The sequence below is a fragment of the Meleagris gallopavo genome, chromosome 13 (genome assembly GCF_000146605.3).
Source record: "Meleagris gallopavo isolate NT-WF06-2002-E0010 breed Aviagen turkey brand Nicholas breeding stock chromosome 13, Turkey_5.1, whole genome shotgun sequence".
Lineage (NCBI taxonomy): Eukaryota > Metazoa > Chordata > Aves > Galliformes > Phasianidae > Meleagris > Meleagris gallopavo.
In genome coordinates, this window is record NC_015023.2 from 11,508,083 (window position 1) to 11,521,810 (window position 13,728).

The window sequence follows — 13,728 nt, forward strand, 5'->3', positions numbered from 1 at the left end:
GGGGGGGTGGCGGGCCCGAGGCAGCGGGTGGAGCGCGGGACGGTGCCCGGGGCTGGGCCGTGACGGGAGGGCCCTGGTCGGCACAGCACCGGATCCCGTGGGGAGAAAACCCTCAGCGGACCCCAAACACGGCTCCGTTTCCGCGGCGCGCTGCTGGTTTTGCCACGTACCGATGATTTATTTGGGTTCCGTTGGTCCTCCTGTCTCGAAGGTGCGGCAGACGGATGGAGGAGCAGAGCCGCGCTCTCGGAGACCCGACCGTCCGCCAGGGGAAGCTGCTGCTCCAGCGGCGGTGCTGCCCCGAGCCCTCTGACCTGCGCCTGAGGAGCTTCTGCATGGCCGCCTTCCACTCATAGGCACGGGCGGCTCTGGCGGGGAGGCACTGACCTTCCTGGAAGGCACCAAAGTGTCACGGTGAAAATGCCAAGTTTAATGTCTTTCCTAAGAAACATTTCGGGTTAGCTAACGCTGTGCGGTGTTTTAAGGCTTCCACTGTGAGGAAAATAAGGGTTTGCACGTGGTAGTCTTAACACAAATCTGAGTGCCATGGTAGGGAAGCAGGACTGCTGTAACTGTATCTGTGCCTGGTCAGATGAGGGATGGGGCTTGGTCTCCTTTCTGCCCTAATTTAGGCTGAAATACTGGTTATCAGGGAAAACCTCCCAAGGAGCAGTGATGCAGTGGCACAGCTGCCCAGTGAGGGGGGAGAACCACTGTCCTTGGAGGTGTCGCAGTGCCATAGGGACGTGGCACTGAGGGATGGCAGTGGGCATGGTGGGCGACTTGGGGGTCTGAGAGGTCTGTTCCAACTTTAGTGATTCTAATGGTAATTAGAGTAGTGTTCTAAACTGATTAATAAGAGTTAAAAGATTTATCAAAATATGTTAGCATAACCACCTCTTGTAGTTCTTGTATGTGTTCTCTAGTTATTCTTTCTACTGAAAGCACTGTTCTCTGTTTGCACTGTATCTGTCTCGAGAAGTTTTGTTGTGCACTTTGGGCTCTTAAGTAATGCAAAAGGTCTGCTATCCCCAAGGCCTTTCAGATTTGCGATTGCCAGAACGTGTGGGAGGCAAATGACCATAGGGAGACTGCAGAACTTAATCTACTCTCTCCTCCCCAAAATAATTTGCTTTTATTTGTTCAGTTCTTGAAATAATCTGAGCTTTTCTATGTGCCTGCTGCAAAAGATTGGATGCTCTGCAGAGCACACTTCTGGCTGTGTTTCTGCAGTGGTTTTGCCATGGAAGATCTCTAAGATGCCTTCAAACTCTTTCCTCTGAGATCCTAATGCATTTACTGGGAAGTAATAGTATAAGAAATCCTGAACTTTCTATGCTCATCTGAAGGTTTACTCAACAGGATTTGCAGTGTGCCTTTGGTGCTAACTGCTGCTAAGCTAAAGGCTTCAGATGAAGGACTCAGGAAGGTGCTGCTGGCTATGCCAGCTCACATACGTGGATCTACTTGAGACAGTCTATCTGCTGTATGTCAAAGGCAAAATGACAACTAGTCTCTTTAGTCTGAGTTCTGAAGGCTTTTGTGGTCACTGAGTGCTGCAGCCAGTTCTTGCTGCCATCAGGCTGCTGCAAGTAGGGTGCAGGCTTGTGAATGCTCATAGCTTTCTTCTTCTTCTGACAGAAATGGCTCAGGAAGAGATGGAAGTTGATCTCCAGCCAGTGGTGAGCTACTCCCTGGAGAACCAGGGGATGATGCTTCCTGCAGAGCCCGCTGCTCACACATCGCTGTCCTCCCAGGCTCCGGCGCCGAGCAGCAGAGGAGGCAGCATTATCGTTCTTTCCGACGATGAAGTCGTTACCCTATCGACTGCTGATGCCCCAAGGGAAGCAGCTGCCGATCCTGACCAGCAGGCGAATCCTCCGTCAGCTCTCATCGGGCTGCTGAGGCTGCAGGGGGCGTTTGAGCAGCACCAGCTGCTGCCTGGGCCGCAGATTACGCAGCGCCCGCGGGTACGAAGGGGTGCTCGCAGGCAGCCGAGAGTCAGTGGTTCCCAGAGGACAGTCAGTGCCAGGTAAAGCAGGACTGAAGCTGTGTCTGAGCTGTGCCCTTACCGGCTCTGACACTGGTTTAAAACTGCCTCGCTTCCTGGCTTGTAGAGCCCGGCTCGGTCCAGGTGTGTGACTGTGGCCAGATTCTGAGCACCTCACAAACCTTTTAAGCTCTAATGGCTCTCTGATTTCATCTGGTGATGTCTTTTGCTTTTTAAATGAACACGCCCTTCTCAGTTCTTCTGTTGGCAGTGTTGTTGTTGGCTTGAGCACTATTACACTTTCCAGTGTGCAGAGCTGCTCCTACCATTCTTCTCTTCTGCCAGATTCCTGCTGGTGCTTCCTGCAGCGGAGCTGATTCTCAGCGGTCCCAGGCAGCATTTAGCTCAGTGGAGCTTGTACTCTCTTCTGTGTTTCACCTTTGATTTGAGGGCTGCCTAATTAGGTGACAATTGCTGCAGAAACTGTTGTAAAAAATGCAAACTGACATTGTTTTTTTTTTCTGTAGATTTTTGTCATCTCCAAGCAAAGCAAAATTCTATGTTCAGGGCTTTTAGTGATGAGTTTAAAAGGTGATGAGTAGGCACGCTCCCCAACTAGAAAGAAATCCTTATTTCTGGTTTGTTTGGTTTCTGTCTCTTCTTTGTAGCTTTTGCAAATGCCAAGGGTGAAGTTATAATTAACTGGAGTGCTGCCTTGAAATTCAGTGAGACCAAGATCTCCTCTTCTCCTTGCTGATTAAACATTGCTGTACTGTTTGCCCGTGGATTGTTTGTGAAGGTCACTGTAGTTCTCTGGGCTAGAAGCAACCTAGCAAAAACTGCTTTGAACGTGAAGGATAATTGAGATGATAGTTGGGTTGATGTGGGAAGAGGGAGGATGTTGCTTTCCAGGGATAAAGCTCCTGTAGACAGGAAAGGGGGAAGGTGGACAGACTAAGCACTGCAGTCAGTGGAATGAGGCTCTGATACAAGCCTCATGTATCTAAATTAGATATCTAACAACTAATATTCTCTGGAGGGATGGGAACCAGGTCTGTGTCGTGATTGTAGTTACAGTGTAGGAGTTCCACAGGCTGTCAGTGTGCAGTACTGAAGTCTTTGCTTATTTTCTCTCCAACCCCACCAGTGCCCTTCACCAAAATAAAGCCACGCGTAGTGATGACGTTTTCTTGAGCAGGCAATGTGAAGCTGTGTGCGTGAAGCTGTGTCAAGATGTCGCTGTGTGATTATTGCTGACTGTCCATAAAGCAAGCAATTGTATGATATTGCCTTTTTACCAGACCAGATCTGTCTTAATAAATTTGATACTTTCCTATCTGCCACTGGAGCCTGTGAGTGAGCCGGGGCAGCATACCAAGTCTTCAGTTTACCTGAAAGAACTGTGACCTTTATTTCTTCCTTCTCTGGATGCAGGGCGGCATTGGACAGTTACTTTCAGATCAGCAGGACACAGGAGCCAGCTACAATAGCAGGTTCACATCTGGAGCCCTCGCATACTGTGAGGAGCAGCCAGGAGCACACATCACAGGTCACAGAATTGCAATTGAGTGACACCGACAGCAGCACTTCTGAGGAGGAGGAAGAGGTGGAGACTGCAGCACCTCTGCCTCCAGCAGCCCAGCAGACGCCTGCAGCAGCTAGCTCAGGTTTGTGCTTCATTTGCGCTGTATGGATATTAAATTTCAGAAACTTATTGTGCTGCTTCAAAACTCAGCAGGGAAATACTCTAGAGCTTCGCAACAGCCGGTGCTAAGAGATCATTGTGCCCACAGCTGATGGGAGCAGGTTGCTACCACAAGGCTTTCTGGCAAGAGGTTCCTAAGAGCTGTAACAGCAGTGAGCGATTGTCACTGTCATCTTAAATATAATCTTTCTGCTATTTGCAGGTTGCTGCTTATAAATAATCCTGGAAGTGTTCAAAACAACTTGAAGTTTTTTTGAGGTTATTACTTAGAACATTTCCTCTGTTACCTGCTGCTGAGGAGGATTATTGAAGACATCAGGTCACATCTCTGTTTGGAGGCCAGCAATGCTTTCACTTTTCAGAGAAGGGTCAGATTCAGGATATTTTACTTGAAACCAAAGTAGAAAGAAAAAAGTAATTTTCTTTCCTGTAACTTCTTGTGACGCTTAGCTTAGGAGATAAAGGTACAACAGCTTGGTCTTTTTCTTTTCTCAGCTTTTTCTTCCTCGATTCAAACTCGGGTTCATAGGCTGTCTGCACTTCAGTGACTTGGTTTCTGGTGAACCTATTTTATGTAAGAGTGACAAATAGTGAATTTGGTGTTCAAAGGTTATTGATGACTAACGAATATAAGAAACATATATTTCTCATTTCTCAGTTTCTTAGAGATTCCAGTCTCTACGGAGCATCCTTATGCTTCAGTCTGTTTTTGTTTGTTTTTCATTAGCCAGCCTTTCTTGATGGTTTTTGGAGTACATCTAAGAGGCCTCTGAGCAGATTAACTCCACTTGCATTTAGCTAGTCTTACATGTGACAGGCGCTCAAGCTGTTAAGTGCTGCCTAATATTGTGTGAACATATGCTCTCTGTTGGGTTTTCTGGAATCCCCTTGTCTTTTCTTGCTTATGTAAGCTGCTGATTCCTGTTCATCTCAGAGCTTTAGGGACTGAAAATATTATTAACACAAGGCAGTGTTAGGTGATACCTCTCCACTGCATTGAGCATATCTGCCTCAGATACTAATTGTGGCTACTAACTCTCTTGTTTTGTCAGGAGGATGAAGGAGATAGTGCTTTCTGCTCCTTTTTAGTATGCCAGGGATGGTAATCCAAACATAGCTCTGCTGTGTGCCCATGCTTCAGCAGAAGGGCTAACAAGCACACCACAAAAACATATGGCCCAGCAGAACCAATAGTTCAGATAACTGTGAGCTGGAAAACTGCTTAAGTCAGGGTGAGTGGACAGACAGCATATGGTAAGTGCCTCCTTGGCACATGAAATATTCATACTTAGATCCCTTGGCAAAATAACTTCTCCGTGATGGTATCTGTCTTTCTCTGAGCACAGTGGTGCAGGTCTGTAACCTTACTTCAGCCTAACTGTAGATCTGTATGCAGCTGTATTTGTTCCTAGCAAGTCAGAAAAGCCATTGTTATCAGGGCTTTTCTGTCTTCTAAAGCTCTCCTTTGTCACCAAATGTGCTGAAATTCTGCATCTTTCTATAAAAGATAACAGAAAGTTCTTCAGTACAGCTGTTGAACAGAAGGGTTTACACATCAACTGCCTGACCTGTACCCAGGAGGCTGATCTGAAGCTCTGTGTGTAACCTGTGCCATTTCACACTGCTTGCATTGATGCTGTGATCGTTCTGGATCAAGTCAAGCAGAACCCCTCTTCCCCCATAGGTATCAGTTTGTTTAAGCAATGCTTTCTTTAGTTTCCAGTCAGGATCAAGCAGAGCTGCCTCAAACTCTGCCTCAAGTTCCTGCGGAACGTGGAAATCGTGAGGATGAAGAATTTGAAGCCCAGCAAAAGCAGGTGAGGTAACCTAAATGCTTTTGGAGACAGATTACGTATGGTAAAAACCACATTTGCCTACAGAGAGTTTGTTTTTTAAATCTTAGAGAACTCCACTGAAGAAACAGGAGGCACCAATTCCTGCTGCAGCACTGGAGGAGGAGGAGGAGGGGGACACCTGTGCCATCTGTTTTGAGCCGTGGACCAATGCTGGGGAGCACCGTCTGTCAGCCCTGCGCTGCGGGCACCTCTTTGGTTACACTTGCATTGACAGGTGGCTGAAGGGGCAGGCAGGGAAGTGTCCCCAGGTAAAGTGGGCATTTCTGTGCTCTGGGAAGGACTTGCTGTTGAGTGACTTGTGCTGCAGGCACGGCCACCGTAACTATTACAGTTACTTGCTCTACAAAGAAACCACCTATGCCTGCTGTCAGAAGTAACAAAAATCACAATTATTTTGATGCATCCGGCGCAGGCACGGCTAGCAGTGCTTCAAGGGAAAGATTCTGACATGGATTTTCTCCCCTGAAGTAGAGTGCTTGTGACTAGCAGGCTCAGAAGCCTGCTAGTTTGAACTCAACCTGTAATTGATTTCAGAGCACCGCTCTGTTCCTGGAGTGTGGGAATGGCAGACAGATTCCTAGATGCAATTAAGCGTAAAGAATGCACTATTGGACTAGAAATCTGAGAACCATTTGCAGTAGGTTTAACTGCTATTTTTGGACTGCATCTGCTTTTGCAACCTAAAGATCAGGCAGTTCAGGTAGGTTTCAGAAAGTGAACTGAGAAACAAGCCACATCCCTTAGTGTGCAGTTGCAATTGGTAGATCTGCTTCTTAAGGTGCTTCTTTCTGCTTTTGTTTCCATGCTTTTTTTTTGTTTCCGTACTGGTGTCATTTTGATTAGGTCTGTGTTGACAAAAATAGGTCAGTGAGTACCATGTAGATGGAAGTTCAGTTCTCCTGCTTTCCAAGACAGTGTCTGGAAGCTCAGCATTTCTTTGGCTTTCTCATTTTGAGAGCTTCCATGCTCTTGCTTGACTGTGCAAGATTCCCTCCTTGCTCAAGAAGCTTCCTGTTGAGGTGTGCTGTGATTAAGCCCGGAGACCCACTGTTAGCACAGCAAAGGCCCAGGCCTAACTTTGCCCATCTCTGACAATTGTGTGTAATCTTTTTGTCTGCTACATGCCCAGGCAAAACTCAGAGCAAAGAAGGTCTCGTTGGTACTTTGCTTTCTTCTTGAACCTTAACAATCTGTTAGGGGTACTTTTTCCTGATTTAATGTTTTTTGTTTGTTTGTTTTTAATGTGATTACTGAAAATTCCCTGTGAGAAGTCTCTGTTCTGGAGACAGCCTTGCAGCTACATCATCTTCCCTCATTTTCATTCGCCGTCCCTTGCAGGCTGAGTTCTCTAAGTGAATAGCACCAAGTTGCTGTGCGTGCTGCTCTGTATACTAAGTGGCTTGAGTAGTGCAGTTACTGTGAAATTGCAGCATTCCAGATCCTGTTGGTGACAGCTGTTGGCTGCCAGGAAAGCTGCCTTCACCACTCACTGCTCTGCAAAGCAGTTTTCTGAAGTGTGGGGGAAGTTGTCTGGTCTGAAACTGTCGCCCTTGGTTTCTTCACGCTGCTAAATAATAGAGAAGTCTGCAGTTGAAACACACGTAGCAATTTAGCTCACTGTTGAGTTTACTTATCTCAGAGCTCACTGCCTCTGTTCTGATCAGCCAAGTATGTTTGCAGAACAGGAAGATTTCAGTTACTGTAATTTCTTACAGGTCCCAACTCAGGGAGGTGTTGTCCTTTCTTTCTGAAGTACAAACTGGTCGTAGCAAGGCGCACAAAGCGGTTGAAGCACTGACTCTCCTTGTATCACAAAATCAATGGAATGCAGTGTTTGATATGTTACAGGAATGCTTGTGTGGATTTGGGCCTGCAGGGTTTGATGAAAGGAATATGCAATATAAACCAAAGTTGGGAGTAGGCTTGGGTGCCCGGGTTCTGCTCTTAAAGTAGCCAGTCTTGGTGCTTTCCAGGGTTGGGCTGCCATACTGCTTTGGGTCATTTCTTCTCCTTTCTGTGAATTTTTGACCATGCTGTGTTTCTGATGCTTTAGCAAAATAAATTTAGTGGGAAGCAGGCAGCTGGATTCTACTGAACCTTCAATAGCGCAAGGTGTGACGTACACTGCAGATCTCCAGCAGAACTGCAGTGCTTGTAGGATGGGGTGTCTTGCAAACATGCTGTGACATTAAGTGGCAGTGCCTCCCTTCAGAACTCCTGAGGAATATCCAGAATAGCAATTTGTAGGGGTGCATAGCCAGGTTAGTGGCATTCTTGTAGATGAACTGATGGTTTCTTTTTTCTTTCAGTGCAATAAGAAAGCAAAACGTTCTGACATCGTGGTCCTGTATGCCCGGACTCTGAAGGCACTGGATACCAGTGAGCAGGAACGTGTGAAGAGGTACGGAGTGTCCCTGCAGCCTCGCTGGTTGCATGTCAAGGAAAGCAGCAGCCTGGCTTTTACTTTGTGCTTTAATTTGCTGTATTGCCTAATCCATTTTGTGCATGGCCTTGGGGGTTATCATGAGCGTGGCTGTTGTAGATCTTGCTGTGTTATCTGTGCCTTACTTGGAAGGAGAAGTTTCTTTGGAAATAGGAACACTGAGTTTGTACTTCATGGCACTCGGGTTGCAAAAGGTACCTTGTGCTGGGTCCTGAAATGTCATTGCAGGAGGACGTGTAGGGTTGTTGCCAAAAGCTGTATGTTGCTAATTCATCATTAGATGAGAAAAGGAAGGCATAATTAGAAATGCAAGGAGGGTGAATAAGTGACCTTTTCTGTCATCTTTTCTGCATGCATTAAACAGAGTAATCTCTCCTATGAATCACTTTCTATCTTGCTTTGTCAAACTCTTCATGTAGCTTTACTTACAAAGGTCAGCAAGCATTACAATGACTCTATTCCCCCTTCCAACTTCAGTGTAGGCTTTCTTCCTTTGAAAAAAGGAATAGTGGAAAATGGGCACGAATTTCTTTTTGCTAAGATGCTGTCACATATACTATTTTGAAATTGCAAGGCTGCAGACTTCTGAGCTCCCTTGAATCTTGTAGTGAATAGAATTTAATTGGATCTGCTGTAACATGCTCCTGAGCATAATGCTGGTCTTTTAACACTTTTTCAGCAGACACCTCCCCATGCTAGTAATTATTAATCAGAGATGTTTGAGGAATAACTGTCACGAGGGGAAGATATCTCTTCTGTCCAGATCGCTGCTGCCCGATGGTGTTTGAACTGCACCTTTAGGAAGGTCACAGTTGCATTTGCTGGATAGCTACAGCAAAACAAAGCACTGTAAAACTTGTTTTCAAATGCTTAGAAAGCATTTGGGTGCTTAAATCTTGTTGTTCCTTAGGTAGAGGTGATTGACTAACTGCTGCATGTGTCTTAGGATCCTGCAGCAGCTCTTCCCATCTGCCATCCATCTGTCTCCTGCCTGCCGTTGGTTGGGAGGCAGACAGCAATGACTGCCCCTCTCACTCACTGGCAGTGGCTGCTTTGTGGCACGTAGCCACGAGTAGGGGACAAATGTGGACCCTGATACATCAATATTGTTTGCACATAGCCTTGTGTTGGGTATGAGCTTATGGTTTTGTCCCTTGCATTCAGAAGAGCTGCCCTTTTGATTCTGGGTGCTTGTGTCTGCGATGGTTCAATACAGAGCTTCATCTATTTCTTATGCAACCAAGGAATAACACAGTGAAGCTACAGGGAAATGACAGAACTCTTTGCTTGATAAATGTGCAAGGCTAGGTCTGTGTATTTTAAAGGTGCATAGGCAAGCCAGATCTCCTGCATGTGAACTGCTGAAATAACCAGAGTACTGCAGTTTTTGGAACACAGGATGCAGTGTCAACGTAGACCCAAATGCAGATAATTTTAAGGAGTAATGGTGTTTCATCCCCTCTCCCCTTCAACTACTCCTTCATATGTAAAGTACTTATGAAAGCAAAACTTAAACATGTTTTCAAAACAGCTGCTACTAATTTTTTACGTGCACTTTTAGGCTCAAGATGAGGTAGAAAGTACTTTAATTTTAATACAGACCTGTTATGGCCATTCTTTTTCCAAATGAGTGTGCTTGGACTCCAGAGGGTGAGGAGAAAGGCTCTTATCCTTGTGGAACAGCAATCGAATCATTCGGTACAATTAAGGTGAACGTTCTGGATGACTCTGGCACCCGGTTCTGTCTGAATTTACCTGAGTGGGACCTGTGTTGGAACAAAGTTCAGGGAGAGCAGTCAGCAGGGAAGCATCCCAGAAATACCTACCCCTGAAGTTTGCTTTTTTTCTGTCTCTCTCATCCAGCTCTTTAGAAAAGGAGCAGAAGTTGCGGAGGCAGGCAGAGCTGGAATCTGCACAGAGCCGGCTCCAGCTGCAGGTTCTGACAGATGAATGCAGCAAACTCCGTAAGCAAGTTCAGGTGAGTCTGACTCTCCTGGTGCACAGAGGACTCCCTTTCTCCCCAGCCTGACTTTTGCTTCCTTACAGGACAGAAGGCAGGCTTCCACATCTGGTAGGATTTAGTAAACTCAAGTTGGTCAATGATTCTCAGTATCCCAGCTAGTGTAGTTATGCACGCTACTTGGTGCTGACTTCATTTTTTGCTTCGAAGACTTGAAGTCACAAGTGCAGTGTAACACTAGGTGCTCTCGGCTGCTGATGTTGCAGCTTGCTCCTCAGCTCTTGTGGCTGCTAGCAAGGTCTGGTAATGCAGTAACAAATTTGTCCTACCTGTCTTTTTTTTAACTACACCAAAATAATTGAAAATCCATGGTATAATGGAAACTTTTTGATAAGTAGTTGAAAAGGAAAGCATGCTTGTGGCCATTCACAAAATAAAAACCAACAAAGCAAACCCCTACATGTATTGCAAAGGTCAATCAAGATTTGAGCTAAGCACTTCCTGCACTGTGAGCCTGTCACTGGGATCAGCTGAGTTTCTACAGCTGCTGAGAAGCACCTCTGTCCCCTCAGAATACACTGAAAAGAAACGACTGGTTTCTAAACAACAACTTTCTTCCTGGCTCGTGCAACGTGTAGTATTTTGTAACCTGCCACAGCTGCTTTTGCAGAATTTCTGTGAAGCTGTGGACCTTGCTGGAAGTTCCTGCAAGTTACCTCACGTGCTGCATCAGCACTGGATTTCACAGCCGGTTTGCTACGTTTTTGTTGCATGAAGTAGGTCATAACTTGCCTAACCTCTCACTCTCTGGTAACTTGCTCAGCTTTAAGCTTTTCTCTATTTTCGGATTTTTCAGAGCCTTGGCTATTTATGTCTGTACATTAAGCAACATCCTTTTTTGCAAAGTTTTTTCAAGTGATGCAACACATCACTAAATACCTGCATAAGGCTGTATTCTCATCAGGGTGTGTGAGAAAACTGGTCTGCTATAAAGTTTGGCTTAAGAATGACAGGAATAAGATAAAACTGCAGGTCCACAACATCTTCCTGCAGTTCTTTAGGTATTAGATGATAGAGTATCCAGCCTAACTGAATTGAAGTCGCACGTTATAAAGATTAAGTACCCCGTGTCCTTAGGCTCCATTTCAGTGTTTATACTGCATTCATCACTGTCCTGCATCACTTGATGTGAATGCTGGAAGCAATTTCAAGGTACTTGTCTATACTGTGAATTAACTGGAAGTAAAAAACAATTTGCAGGGGAGCTGTATATCAGCGGGAAGCATAGCTTAAGCTGCTGAACTGTTGGATTACATTCTGAGCCTGTGCATAACTAACCTCTTATATTATGGGAGGTCATCTAGTAAAGCTTACATAGAGCCATTTAAATAGGAAGGGACCCCCGGAAGCTTCCAGCCTAAACCTAGCTGGGTAATTTCAGCATTGGATTGAGTTGCTTGGGGCATCAGTTTATCAGCTGATGGAAGCAGACTGCAAAACCTCTCTGGACAATGCACTGTTTGACTGTTCTCACTGAGAACTGAACTTCTTGCGTCTGACGTTTGCTGCCCTTGTTCTTTCAGTGAGTGTATGGTTGACCGTACAAGAAAATGTGTTTAATTGGTGCATGAAGTTGGAAGTCACCACAGAAAACATTGCTGTGGGATTACAAATGTGTGAAATACCCATACGTTCAGAGGGACTTTCAAAGTGGAAAAGTCCAGCTGCAAAGACTTCATTGGAAGAGTTGTGCTCACTGGTTGCACACAAACTTTGATATCTTAAGTCTTAGAGACAACATAAGCCATCAGTTCCCCCAAAGCCCTTGTGTGAGCCCTTCTTTGTTGTTAGTGTGCGTGAGAACTGTGCATTGTCATATTGCTTATGACCCTTTTGTGTGCTTTTCTTACACAAAAATGAGCTTGCTTCAGCTTTCCAATGGAAGTGTGTATTAAAAATGCTGTTTCCAGGCTCCTTGGCTCAGGTTCGATGCCTCTAGTGCTGCACTGCAGTTATAGGATCATGCATTTATCTCCATGAAATGCAAATCTTAGGCCGTGTAGAGCAAGATAGCAGGCATGGCTTCTCTAAGAGGTCTGTGGGAGCACAGCCAAAGAATGGCTGTCATCTGATAACTGCTTTTGTTTTTAAAGGTTTGTATCAGCTATTACAACCCTTAACCTAATACTTGGAAGAAAACTGGCTTGAATTTCTCGTAGCTGGCTGTTTTCTTTTCCTATTCATCGTCCTCTCCTATTTCAGCTTTTCATGCATATTCCTCTAGAAGATTTTTGCTGCATAACCTCTTCTGGAACAGGTTGCCCACTGAGGCTGTGGATGCCCTTTCCCTGGAAAACACTCAAGGCCAGGCTGGGGCTGTGAGCAACCTGGTCCAGAGGGAGGTGTCCCTGCCTATAGAAGGGGGTTGGAATGAGTTGATCTTAAAGGTCCTTTCCAACCCAACCCATTCGATAATTCCTTCTCCAACTATTCCTTCATCAGAGCAGGAGCCAGGCAGACTGCACAGCACCTCAAGGAAAGCCATCAGCTTATCCTACCACACCTGTCCTTCTTGAGCACAGTTAGTGGGGTTTGCTCTTTTGTTTGTATTTGCCTTGCTAATGTCTCCAGTTCCTGGTTCTGCTGGGTTCATCTTTTGGCTGTAAATGCAGACGTCGCACTGATGGTCTTTGTGTTTTTAATTGCCTGCCTTTCTTTTTAATAAAGACCTTGCATAAAATTTCAATTTTGAGTGCAGGTGGCAAGAAGAGTTTTATAAACTCCCCAGAGCAACCAATATTTTAATCTTTTCTCATTCTCAGTGGTGGTGGCATCTTTCTGTCTTTCAGAAGTAGGGCTTATTAAATTTTTGATGAAAAGCTGCTTTCTTCTAAGTTACCTGTGTACATACTGACTGCTTACTCCAAGCCTGAAGCTGTAGTTTCTGATTGTCAGCATCCTGACACCCCTTACATCCTCCTCCATCCTCCCCAGATTTTGTCTTGGCTCATCTCGAGTCTTCAGGCTCCATTTTTAGTCTCATGGGGGATGTGGAATGCAGAATTGCTCTGGAAGACACTGGGGCTGCTCTCCTCTTGAGCAGCCCCCAGAAGTAATGGGGCGTGGTGACAGCTGTTAATGTAGAGCTTGGTATTTGCTCTTGCCTCTTTGAGAGCTCTTGCCTATGCTTGTACACGAGTTAAGTGATACTGGCTGGCTTGGTATGGAGGCTAGCTTGCAATCTACGATTATATTCATTATATCTCTTATGGCCCTTCATTGTTTAAAAATTACGTGGTATTTGAAGCATAATCCAAGTTGCTCAGAAAACAGAAAGCAAGTAGTAAGTTTCTTAGTATGTATCCTCTCTTTAATATCACTGGGGTATTGCACTGCCTGGTTTTGCCCTTGGACCACAGTGAGTTGTTCTCAGCAAGTGTGGTGACCGCTTACAGGTGATGCAAATATAGCAGTGTCACTCCTCACATCACCACCTCCCCTGGTGCACTCTGTAGGAAGGGGAATTGGGGAATATCTCGTTTGTGGCTGGTACTGTGATGGAAGGTGTCCTTGGCGAGGGCTTTGCTGAGCATCCTTGAGCATCAGTTGAGGTGGAGGGAGGCGTGGATGAAGCAGAAAGGAGCTCTTGAGAGTTGTTGTTCCTGGAATTTGCTGCCCAGGGTTTACAAGAACAGGGCCATCTTCATTAAATAGTGGGTGTTGCAGGAAACAAGTCAGTCTGTGTTGAAACTGGAGGTTTTTGGTGGTTGTTTT

At 45.6% G+C, this 13,728-nt stretch overlaps 1 protein-coding gene across 2 annotated transcripts; it reads left to right on the forward strand.

Annotated features, from left to right (window-relative positions):
• Positions 1 to 143: 143 nt before the first annotated feature.
• On the forward strand, positions 144 to 10,263 carry LOC104912992 (E3 ubiquitin-protein ligase RFWD3-like). Of its 2 annotated transcripts, XM_010717907.3 has the most exons (8): positions 144 to 414; positions 1,642 to 1,682; positions 1,758 to 2,032; positions 3,425 to 3,657; positions 5,412 to 5,512; positions 5,599 to 5,799; positions 7,861 to 7,952; positions 9,858 to 10,263. In XM_010717907.3, the coding sequence occupies exons 2-8, from the start codon at positions 1,644 to 1,646 to the stop codon at positions 10,021 to 10,023; spliced, it is 1,107 nt and encodes a 368-aa protein (XP_010716209.1). In that variant the 5' UTR covers positions 144 to 414; positions 1,642 to 1,643; the 3' UTR covers positions 10,024 to 10,263. The 2 variants fall into 2 exon arrangements, with proteins under 2 accessions (XP_010716209.1, XP_010716208.1); XM_010717906.3 differs by having other exon boundaries at positions 145 to 414; positions 1,642 to 2,032; positions 9,858 to 10,261.
• The last annotated feature ends 3,465 nt before the right edge of the window (positions 10,264 to 13,728 follow it).